The sequence below is a fragment of the Pseudopipra pipra genome, chromosome 6 (assembly GCF_036250125.1).
Source record: "Pseudopipra pipra isolate bDixPip1 chromosome 6, bDixPip1.hap1, whole genome shotgun sequence".
Lineage (NCBI taxonomy): Eukaryota > Metazoa > Chordata > Aves > Passeriformes > Pipridae > Pseudopipra > Pseudopipra pipra.
Window position 1 is genome coordinate 55,525,321 of NC_087554.1, and position 12,287 is coordinate 55,537,607.

The 12,287-nt window shown below is 37.1% G+C and overlaps 1 protein-coding gene across 3 annotated transcripts in view; it reads left to right on the forward strand.

Annotated features, from left to right (window-relative positions):
* The window catches only part of TDRD9 (tudor domain containing 9), a 71,738-nt gene that overhangs the window by 13,385 nt on the left and 46,066 nt on the right, over window positions 1-12,287 (forward strand). For all 3 annotated transcript variants that reach the window (XM_064659281.1, XM_064659283.1, XM_064659282.1), the window contains exons 2-3: window positions 5,077-5,186; window positions 11,932-12,029. In XM_064659281.1, the coding sequence (XP_064515351.1) occupies window positions 5,077-5,186; window positions 11,932-12,029 (208 nt within the window). The remainder of the gene's footprint in view (window positions 1-5,076; window positions 5,187-11,931; window positions 12,030-12,287) is intronic.

The window sequence follows — 12,287 nt, forward strand, 5'->3', positions numbered from 1 at the left end:
TGATAGAGAAACTGTGCTTTTGGTTGAAGTTAGTAAATATGAACACCTGTCTGACATCTAATTCATAATTAATTCTAACAACTTTGATTTGCCAAATTAACTGTTTCATGTGTGGTAGAGAGGTAGTTGTTGTGTGGCTTGTCACCATCTGCCACAGGTAACACCTGCCCTCTTCAGAGCATCCCATTGGATCTATGGCTGCAGAAAGAGGAACTCATCAACAGCTCATGTCCAAGTTCTTTGAAGCCCAGGAGTTCATCCCAGTCCCCCCCACTGGCATAAAATCCCAGAGCAGGAGACAGTAAATTTTATTTGGACTGTTTCATCATGGCATTTGTGGTTGTTATTTTTCTTGGATTTTAACTGTGAATAAGATGGAAGGTCTTGCAGAGCTGTTAGTTTGACATGTGTTAAATATTCCAGAGATGTTGAGTTTACATAGTTTATCCAAATCCAAACATTTGCATTAGAGTTTTTCAGGATTTTTGCAAAGTGGCTTTAGTGCGCTCTCTCTCTCTGTCTCTGTCTCTCCCTCTCTCCCCCCAACTGTTTAAGGTTTTAAAACTGGAGATCTGAATTACTGCTATGAGGAAGAGCAGTGCAAGCCTTTAAAATGCCTATATATGAAGACTTTATCACTAAATCTACCTATTTACATTTTAGAACAGCTCTTAGTGGTAAAAAGCATCAATCTCACTGATTCTTAGATTCTTAAAATAATCTGTAAATGACTTTGTAAAATCTGTGTTTTAGTATTTACTAGATTACACTTACTCTGATTTCTATTAATAGTCTTTTTTTTTTTTTTTTGGCTGAAACATTATGGGTTTTGAATGACAGTATGTGATTTCATCAAAGTTAGTGCATTTCTGCAGGTAAGACCAATCTTTTGGATGAAAAGCGAACTTCCAGCTAAAGGGAAAGTAATTTTTAGTATGTCCTTCAGTAAACCCAGTGGAAGGTTATTCACTGTCATGGCAAATGTTCAGTTATGTAAAGTGTCACATTACTTTAGTTTCAGAAGAGGCTTTGAAACAGTCTACTGTATATATCTTACTAAAATTGTACAGCAAAATATTGCTCTGTATATTACAAAGCTAAGTGTTTTTTTCAAGTGGTTTTTCCTTCCCCACAAAGATCTGTAAGTAGGTGGACAGTTTGTGTGCGTGACAGAAGCCATGACTTGGGGCAGTCCTTCTCTTGTGATCTGTGAAATGGGTGACACTAGTTTTATGTTCAACTTCCAGTCCCATGTGCGCAGGGTTTTTTGTGTTAAATGAGGCAGAACATAAATAGGTAGAAAGTACATGTATCAGATTTTTTTAAAAACACAACCCTAGAAGACTTTTTTTTTTTTCAGTTTTGTCTCTGTATGTGTTTTTGAAGTTACATGGCCTTGAATAGGGTTTCTACCCCAAGTTAGATAGTTAGTAGAAAATTGTTTGAAATTGGATAAGCAAGCATCTTAATCCTTGGAATTTTGCTACATACTTGGATGTTTTCTTCACACATTCATGTGTGCTGCCTGAGTAGTGCTATTTTTTCGTGGAATAACACTGTATATATATTGTTACTTTAATAAAGACTTTTTTAGCATTGCTCCTGCTGGCACTAACTGTGTTCAGTGTAGGCGGTGGCATTGTACTACGTGTCACTTCAAAGGGCCAAACAAATTGCTTGTCACAGTTATGGTTGAGATTGGGCAACTGATTCTATTTTTACTAACTAAGTGTATGCAAAAATGCTTTGGTTCATATTTCAGATGCTAAAATACAAAAATTTACCCAGTGTACTCTGTCATGATGGCCTTGTTGACTTATTAGAGGTTATTCTGTAGCTTGAAGAAAAGGAAGACCTTTCTCTAGCTGCATTTATTTAAAGAAAGGCACCCTCAGTGTATTTGAAAGCATTTTCAACTGAATGTGTCAATAATTTTTGGTGTTAAACTGTGTTTCCCTTCTAGTAATTCCCCTAAAGTGTCAGCTCTATTTAATTTTATGTTTAGAAATATTTTGTTTCAATCAGATGCTCAAAATTAGTTTGACTGGGCATATGTACCAAGATCAGTCACACTTCAGAAAAATGTTATTAAGCCACATGATGTGGAATAAGGAAAGTATTATAAGAAACAGTGTTAATTCACCTGCTTTTTTAAATGAAGGGGGAAGGAAGAAAAAGCAGAACATCCGAAATGTCCTGCATTTCATTCAGATGATGACTTAAAATTTTCATTGATTGTATTAGTCACAAAAATTCTTTTTACTGCTTCTCAATGTAGTAGAATTTGGACTGTTTCGTATATGCAGCTCTAAAGGCTGGAATCTGGAAAGCCTAGGGAATATATGCTGTTAACATGGCAGGTGTTACCAAAAGGCAGGTTTTCACTCTGAGGGAATAGAGGTGGGAAAAAGATAACTGATGTATCGGACAGACACTGTGCTTTGTAAATAGAATCCAGCCAAGTCTCTTCATTAGTTTGCACTTTTCTAACCTGGAATGGATTTGAATTTCTGAATCGTGTTATTCCTCTGTCAGCAAATTTTGTTGAAAATCACTAGATTTCCATGTAATAGAAATCCCTTTCTGTTTATCCAGGTGTATATAGGACAATAGCACCTACTGATGGCTTATTAATGACCCTTATTTCATCATTCTGGTGATTTAGGAGAGCTCCAGAGGGCTTCACAGTGATTTCTTTACATTTTGCCTAAAGCCCCCCATCATTCTATAAGCTTTAAATTTATTAATGCTGCAAAGTTCAGCGTTAAAACATCAAGAAATATTACAATGAAGCTTGTTTGTTCATTTCATATTCTCATATGCAGTCTTGCAGTTGCATATGATTTTCCCCAAGACTGTAGCCTGATCCAGTACGTCAAGTGCTCAGTGTTCATTCCTAATGACTGGCTATTACATGTTTTGTTTATTCATTGTGTAGCCTGGGGTTTATTTACTGCGTGCTGCTTTCTGAAGACAGAAAACCTAATTTCTGAAATAAAATATTCAGAGTATCACCAAGGTCATGATGCCCTCATTTTCCTGGAGCTGTACAGGTGAAGGTTGGAAGCACATACATACTTCTGGGAGCCTGTTTTGAAATGCTTAATACTCCATCTCCAGGAGATACTAAATAAATATTTATAAATAAACATATATATTTTTACATATATATGCATTATATATAAATATGTATATATATATGTGTGTGTGTATATATATATATATAAACACCCCCTGTTCCTCAGGTGCTGTCTAAATAATGATGTGTCTGCAAGGTCTTAACTGCAAACAAGGAGCATAGCCCTCCTTTGTCACCCTTAGCCTCAGTGAGATTTTTCTGTTCAAGTGATTTGCTTGCTGTTGCTCAGGGCTCTGACAGTCAAGCAATACCTGCTCTGCTGTGACAGCAGTGACTGCTTGCATTGGATGGCTTTTTTTCTTACAGAGAACCAAAGGGCAAGTTGTGTTTGCTGCATAACTCAATTTTTTTGTTTTCAGAAGATGTGTGTCCAGTGCTCTCAGTGAGGCTGCAGATTTATGGATGTGAAAAAATAATTGGTTGTATCACTTAAATCTGTATCACGTGCATACAGTGCTGCCAAAGTGAGATTGTGCAGCCAAGCTTCATTGTGGTATTTTCAGCTACCAAGTGCTTGACTTCGATACTGTTGTTGAATTTTTGGGTTTTATTTGTCTTTAGTGTACATTCAGTGGAATGAACTATGTTATAAGTGAATATTTTTTTTTTCTGTATTGTACCTTTTATTCAGGCCTGTTGAGGAGTGTTCCCTGTTCCAGTTGTTCCAGAAGGGTTTGAGTGATGCAAGTGTTGTAGTTTGCTTGCTCAAAGTAGGCAGCTGTTGCTCATCTGCCATTGTGCAGATGGGTGCAGTCCTGTTGAACATTGCATTAGGAGAGATACTTGAGATCCAGGGGGAAATTGCTGTGGCTCTATATCTAACATATTGTTAAAATCGGATCAGAAGCTATTTCTTAGTTTGTTGGCAGCAGTAGGTGATAAATACTTGGGTGTTCTGATCTGAATGAGTTGTGTGTAGGACAGCCAAGCTGGCAGAGAGTTTGCCTTGCTGGGGAAGGTGGGTGCTCTGTGGCATCAAAATATTGAAAACTACTTCATGTTGAGAGCTGTGTGACACAGTGTCATGTTGAAAGTCTCATGTTGTTTTCAGAGTCATTGTTTTTGGAGTCAGCATTGCCTGCTATTTACGTCAAGAAACAAACACTTCTGCAGCGCTGTCATAAAACAGAAACAGATTTGCTTTGCATTAGTGAATTATTGCATAGCAAAGGCTGGCACAGGGCCCAGAATTTAAGCAAAACCATAGTATCAACTTCTGTATTTTGTTTTAAAAAATAAGGTTGCTTTTGATGTGTTCAAGACTCTTCTGCATTTAAGTTCATTGTTGATTTAATAACCATATGATGATTGATTACGTGCTACTTCTTTCTCTAGTGAATTTCATGTGGATTTCTTTGCACTGTTTATGTAGAAGAAATTTTTTTCATCTTACTTCATTATATTCATGTCATGATTAGACTTTCTTGTGTGTAATAGATTTCCATAAAATTCAGTGCTCAGGTGATTGCATTAATTTTTTTTTCCCTGATCACCATCATCTCTTGACTTAAAGTCAAAACTTTTTTCCTCAAAGCAGTGAGATGATTTTTTTTCTTCCTACCTACCTGTCCTATCTCCAGGGAACCGTGCAAGAATAAGATTTTTACCCTATTTGTATTGTGTCAAGAACTGGTGAAACAGAGCTATTTTATCTTTGTTCAGAAGAAATCGTAGTCTTTCATTAGAAGAGAAGTTCCTAGGTATTAAAACCTTAAAGGTTGATATTTTGGGTGCTCCATTTTTTTTGAGCCAAAACAAAAAGATTTAATGTGGCATTTTCCTCAGGCTGGTATCTAAATTTTCTTTCTGAAGTTTGTTCATTGAAGTAGTTCCCGTGTGACATGGAGACTCTGAACTTCCTATGTAATGCTGCTGTTCTCAGACATACGAGTGACTTGGATTAGGAAACATTGATTTATCATTTCTTTCCTCTTCAGGCTGCCTATCACAGAGAGCGTTGGAACGGAATATGCCAAAAAATACAGACGAGCAGAGGAACAACAGCTAGGTGTATCTGGAAATGATCAGCCTGTCTCTAATAAACCAGGTAAAAAAGGAAATAAAAATACTATGATCAGATAGATACACTTGTCCTTTTTCTCCCTGTGGTTTTTCTCTCTATCTCCTGTACTCAAAACTCTGAAACCCTTCTGTGTATTTCTTGTTTAATGATGTGTGTGTATTAGTTTGTTATATAGAAAGGCCTGGTATTAGAAAGTAAACACCTTATTTTCTGGAAACCACACCATATAATGCAGTTGCATAGATAAAGGTGCATATATCTGGCTTGTTGTATTGATAAATGTAGATACATGATTGAAATAAATCTGCAAGGAAAAGATACCACTCGTTAGATTCATATCTTTGTTCTGTTTTCTCATTTTCTATCCATTTTATTTCTGTGCCTACTTGATTATTGCTTTGAACTGCCTTTAGAGGGAAATTTGATTGCACTTCTTTCCTAGGAGCTCTGGTAAAAGCAGTCTGAGGCTGACTCACTTGTCAAGGCAGCTCAGCTTCAAACTCTACTGTGCCTCTTAATTTCCAGTTTTGTTCATGTAGATGATTTCCCAAGAAAAGGACATTTATGTGTTTTGTCTGTTCTTTGTGTCATTCTGTTAATACTTTTTGTATACCTTTGCTGATAGACCGAAATTTGAAAACTTGAGAAATTTTCTAGAAATTGCTGTCCTTCAGTGCTTCTGCAAATCCTGTGGCCTCTGGAACTCAGGTACCTGAGGAAGCCATTTGCTGGGTCTGTCATCAGCAGAGAGGCAGTAGGTTCAGTTGGCCTGTTCAGCATGTGCAGTGCACCTGACCTTCTGTCCCAACCACAAAATATTGTCTCTTGTTCACTTGACATTACAGAGAGGAGGTGTTGAAAGGTGAAAATGGAGGAATAAAGGGGACTGCTAAGGAGCTTCTAATGTTGTAGTTCAGGAATCTGGTGGTGTTCCCTGGTTTTTTCATGTGCTTTATTAGCAAAGAAAGGAAGGACAACAACAAACTGACTGAGCCTAAGTTCCTTAGATGTTTCTTTAATAGGGTAGTGGTACTGATTAATGCAATGAAATACCATAGTTCATATAATGTCCTTCACCTGTTAAATCAAAATTCTGCGTAAAGTAAGCTAGCAACCTAATTTAGCAGCACTACTGGCCTACATAATTTTGAATGGAACTGATGCTAGCAGTGTTCCTCCTGTAAAAGAAACAGTTATAACTTAGGCTTTTTAGGAAATATTTCTGTGTAGTCATCCTGGTATTTTATTTTAAAAATACCTGGTTTTTCGTAGTCTACCCTAAAATGTTTTTCCTTGAAATGTATACCTTTTAATATTTATTCTTTCCTTCCAGTTGTAACTTACCTAAACAGCATCTAATTAGCAAACCACCCTAAAATATTACTGAAATACTGGCGTATTATATACTCTCTTATTATCAATCTGTTAGATATTTCCCTTAGTCCCTTCCCCCTCCCTCCCCCCTTTCCAGTCTTTGTCTGTGTCATTGTCTGGAGTCTTGTTGCTTCAGGAGCTGTTCCATGCAGTGTTGATGCCTGCCTCCTCTCATCAGTGCTGTGCTCCCAGCTGTGTACGATCCAGTGGCGGGTTCTCAGCAAACTGGGTAGTGACAGGACTGGAACATTCCTACGGCATTCTGAGACTGAGCTGCCAAATCCCACCTGGATGCAGAATAACAGAAATACTTCAGAAAATCCTGGTTCTTATTGCTATCAATTTTGACTTACAGACAAACTCATGTTAGGATAATAGAACAAAGAAGCTCAGTAAGCGAGCATAAGATTTGTACTGTTAAATTTATGGGTTATAAATGTGTACATTGTTACACATTTGAGACTGCTGCTGTTAAATGGTAATACGAGATCATGAGATTTCAAGAGCTCCAAGAGGTATTTGTAACTACGAGCTGTATTGATCTGGAAGTGTAGGTTCTTTTTAAGAATGTGAGTATTGTCATAAATTATCAAGAGTTTATCTAGACCAGGAGATGTGAGTTCTAGCTGTGTTGAATACATATGTAGTCAGGAAATAACCTTCACAACATGGAAATGAGAAGCTGATTTGGCCTGAAGGTTCAGAATTGGTATCCTTTTTGTAGCTTCTTTCTTTTGGAGTTGCTGTTGCAACTGTAGATGATACCTTCTGTATAAATTGACAGCCTCTTTTAAAACTTGTGGAGTTACTGAAACTGTTGTGGTGTTTGTATTGTTTGTGCCTTGTTATTTTATGAAATCCTGTTGAGTTTAAATCCTGTGCTTTCCAATTTCTTTGAAAGAGCATATGCTTTTATACTGAAAGGACCAACAGAAATGCCTGATCTGCTTCTGTGTTGGGAAAACAGATCATCAGGGAATTGCATTTAGAGTTCTGGCTCTGCTGTAAACGATAATACTGCTGTGAAAAGGAAGTTGAAGTGATTAAATAAGAGTAGAAGAGAATTCTTTGTCACAACTCTTAGCCAAAACAAGTAGAGCATTTGCAGTTCTTCCGTGGCCCATCAGACTGGTTTCACATTTGGTACTGGCTGTTTCAGGCTCTACACACCTTTGATTCTCTGAGCTTGTGGGATATTGTGGAGAGGGAAACCTTCTGGAGTTGTGTGTATGGGACACTCGCCTAATTTGAGCATCCTGTAGAAAATGGATTTTTTCCCTCTCCTTCCTCCTCCCCACCCCAAAATCTGGGAATTCTAAACTGTGTGCACCAAGAGTCTTGCTCTTAATCTTGTAAAATCCTTAATAAATTCCCCCCCCCGCTTTTTTTTTTTTTTAAACATAACTATATAATTATTTTCGTGCAGCTTTGTGGATGGCAATTTTTTTCCTTTTCTCATTCTTCATTATTTTCATACCATTAAATGGATCTGTTCTGGAGGCATTCTAGGTTCCATGTGAAGTAATTGCTTACAGAGAATAAGCAATTTAAACATCATTTATGCCACATGAAAACTTCAATTATAGAGTTCCTTAAATGTTTGGGATTCAGAACAGATGCATGTCAGAAAAATTAACCATAGCACAGATTTCACCTCAAAACCTTTTGTATATAAAATATATGCAAGTTGAAGAGAATTGTAATGGAGAAGTGTTTTCTTAGGAATTTTCATGTTACCTCTGAGCATCCTTCGGCAGTCAGCTCTTCAAGACCGAAAATTGTTAGCCTGTTTTCCTCAGTCAGGAAGTTTAATTGCTTTGCCCAGGCTCTGGATTAATCTTTCCAGGGCTCAGTCAGTAGCAACTTCATCTACTTGGTGTTAAGACTGAAGTATGTGACGTACTGGTAAGTCCTTATGCTTTGTGGCTCAGTGCAGGAGCCGTGTTGTTACCTCTCTCTTTCCTTTCCTGTGAGCTTCCTCGATGACTGTGGTCACCTTGTGTATTTGTAGCTCAGCAGAGGGATGATCAGGGATGTAATAAGCATCTCATTTGACTCACTTAACCAGTACTTCCTAGTATACTTTGTTTTAAGGCTCTCATTTTAATTTGCTTTATTGGCAGATACCAAGATCCAGCTGTACAATCTCTTCAGCGATTCTCTTCAACTTTAGAACTGGTGAATACAAAAACCTAATCTTGTGTTAAAAGGATATGTTCAAATTCAATTCAGGAAATGGGTACCAGAGGGAATACATCTGCTTATATGGCCTACAATAACTGAGATACTGGAAAATTGCTCTTTCCATGGGCACTGGACTGTTTTAGTCATGGCAGTCAATGTGTCTCTACAGAACTTCCATAATAATTGAAAAGGAAGTAAGCAGGCAATTTCATCTTACTCATAATTGAGTTTTCTGTTTCTTTTTTGCACTTGCATGCAAAATAATTTCTTTAATAGAGAAATGAATACTATTATTCTGGATTGGCATCAATGCTTCTTATACACCAAAATATTTAGCTTGTCCTAAAACACCGTGGTGGGCAGCTGCATGCTTCCTCAGTTTACCATTTTCAGATTGGAAGTGTCCTGCATTCTCTGTATGTCAGAATCTGAGGTGCAGGTTAGAGCATGGTGTCTTACAATGGTGTGCACTGGTTGGGTCAGTTATCCTGGTCTTATGAAAGTTTTCCAGAAAGTAAAAGCAATTGAAAAGTTTGTGCCTTTTTTGCTGGTAAGTCTGTAGTCCTTTAGCTCCTTGACTCTGTAGATTTGTCTGTGTTGGCAGAAGATCAGTTCTCATTTGGGGAGAACTCGGATATGAAAAATAGAAAAGAAAAACCCCAAGCAAAACCAAACAGTTGAAGGCAACTAGGCTGTGTACAGAGTTCACAGTTAAATGTTATTTAAATGAGTAGAATAACCTTGGAACTTTCAATGGGATGTGTATTCAAGTGTTTCTCTTCTGCAGCAGGTCTTCGTGGTACAAAACAACAGCTTTCGTTTTTAAAATATAAAGGTGAAGCTTCTAAGGTCTCTTAAGATGGTTACTCAAGTTCTCCCATCCCCATTTTGCTTTTTTTTTATTCACTAATGATCATAGCAGGTTTCAGATGAGGTTTGTGTCCTCAGTTTGTTAGGGTGGGCATTTTCATGGCTTCTTAGGTCACATCAGTGTTCATCTGAAGTCGCCAGTTCAGAGGCTCAAGTCTGTACTGTCTGCTCTAGACAGAACTCTCACAGTTGTCATGGTATTAGTTCCCCAGGCAAACTCAGTAATGCTTTTTTCAGTTTAAGCACAGTCTACATGTCTTGAAGAGAGAAAAAACAAACCATACTGCTTTTAGTACTTGTAGCATCTGCTATGTGCTTATATGGCTGTCAGTTCTCAAACTCTTCGTGTTGATGGTGGCTAACATTGGATCACCATTTACTTCTGGGATAATTCTTTTCCAAATTTCTATGTTTAGGAGAAGGTAAGATGTTGCCGTCATAGAACTGTTATATAAAAAGCAATATTAAAGAAAGTTATGGTTCAGCAGTGAAAAAAAATTATGTATACAAAATTGATTAAATTAATCAGATTATTCAGCAGTTACGTGAATATTGGTGGCTGTTTCTTTGTTTCTGCTTTGGTCCTTTGTATTTTTAAAATAAATTTTTAAATTGAATTTTAGGTCAATGATTTCTGACTAATGCACTGTCTTTTTACTGAATTACAGAGGTTTAAATTATTATATTTTTTTTACCTTCCCTCCTTATTTATAAGCACTGTTAAAAAATTGCTGCTGTCTTCTATTTTATACTTTTAACGTGCTTTTCAAAATTGCATTTGTTTCATGGAAAACCTGATAGAGGTGGGAAGGCTATGTTCCTTTATCAGGAGTTTGCTGACACTGGGATCTGTTTCGTAGCAGCTTGAGGTTTCTTCCAGCATTGGCCAAATCACACAGAGCTGTGGATGTCCCAGAAGTGACATGTTTTTGCCAGAGGGAAGCCAGTCAGCCTCTGTACAGTGTTGCTGTGACAGAATGCTATATATGAATTTTTTTCTGGGGAATATATTTAGAAACTTGACCAAAAGTATTTCAGAAAGGACAGACAATATTTTCAAGGCAGGCTGCTAATAACTTCTGGTTTTCTGTGTGTTCAGTGGTGTTAAGTAAATCCTTGTGCAGTGATCACCTTTAACTGTTGCATTACACAGAGTCCGGGTAAAGAACCTTTCTTGTTGCAGAGTGTGGCTTCAGGAAAACTCTGTTTTTTAGTGCTTTATGAAACTGTCTTGTTGAACTGTATGCTGCTTTAATGTGAGAATAACTTAATTTGTATTGCTTGACACTTTAAGACAATTTGGGGGCTTGGAGCACATTCAGGTGTAGTACAGAGACAGAACATGTTGTTCTGCCTGCTTTTGCTGCACTGCTGTGTGAGGTTTTTACAACCTTTCCAAAGAAAGGGAGCTATAACTGCAGTCAAGTATTGAGGTTATAGCCTTTATTTTAAAGTAATTATTGCCTTTGTAGAAAGAATACCAGATTTCTTTCTCACCAGTCTGCTTATTGGGGAAATAACGCCACAAAAAGAAGTGAAGTATAAGCTTTTATTACTTCTGTGCAAGTAAGTCGATTTTACCATAATACCTGGTGAAACCCATTTGAAATAGAAAGCATTCCTGCTTTTGATTTCATTATGGTGGGGTTTTTTAGCCAGATTGTTTAATTGCAAGTTACAAAACAGTCTTGTCTAGGTTTTCCCCTTCTGCACTTCCTCTACAACTGTCTGACAGCAGACCTCTGAGAGAAACTCATGCTGACACTGTGAGATTTTTGTCCTGTATTACTCAGTGATAACAGTGACTAACTCGTGCCATGAGGCTGCAGAATGTAGTATCACGTTGAAGGGTCATCATGGTGCTCACCAGATTTGTTTTAACTGCCAAGTGGTAGAAATATAATTGCCTTCCTGTCAAATTATGAGTTATTTACCTCTGTGGATCCAGTAGACTCTAGGGGAAAAAAACGAAGGCATATGAATAAGGCAGATTTTTTCAGAATTGTGAATTCTTGGCTGCACAGGTAGAACTGGCAATTGTAATGCAAACTGTGCAAAAATACTGTTTTAAATTAAGAGAAAAGCATATGGAATTGTATACATTTCTTACACTGATGATGGTTTATACACAGAACCAATGCTTTTTCAGAGTTGCTTCCAGTACAACAGCAATTGCATAAACCTAGAAGATCTCCAATAATCTACTGATATTAAAAGTATTAGTTCTATTAATACTCACAAGTATGCAATTCAAATTTTAGAGAAGTTAGGTTTCCAAATCTCTTGCTGGATTTTCTTTTTCTCTATTGAAATAAGTTATTCTTGGTTATATTTTGCCTAGGTACTTCACTGTCGAAGTATCAATCAGGTGATTCAACTTCTATACCAATAATTAAACATAAATATGTGAATATGCCTACAGCCAAACACAGGGAAAAGGTAATGTCAGTGTACTTTCTCTCATGAAATAAAGCTGAAAATAATGTTTTATTGTGGTTTTGGGGATGGGTTTTTTTTGGGGGGGGGGGGTGTTTTTTTGTTGTTGTTTTTTTCTGGTTTTTTTTTTGGTTGGTTTTTTGGGTTTTTTTGTTGGTTTTTCTTGTTTTTTTGGGTTTTTTTTGTTGGCTTTTTGTTGGCTTTTTGTTTTGGTTTTTTGGGGTTTTTTTTGTTGGTTTTGGTTTGGGTTTGGTTTGGGTT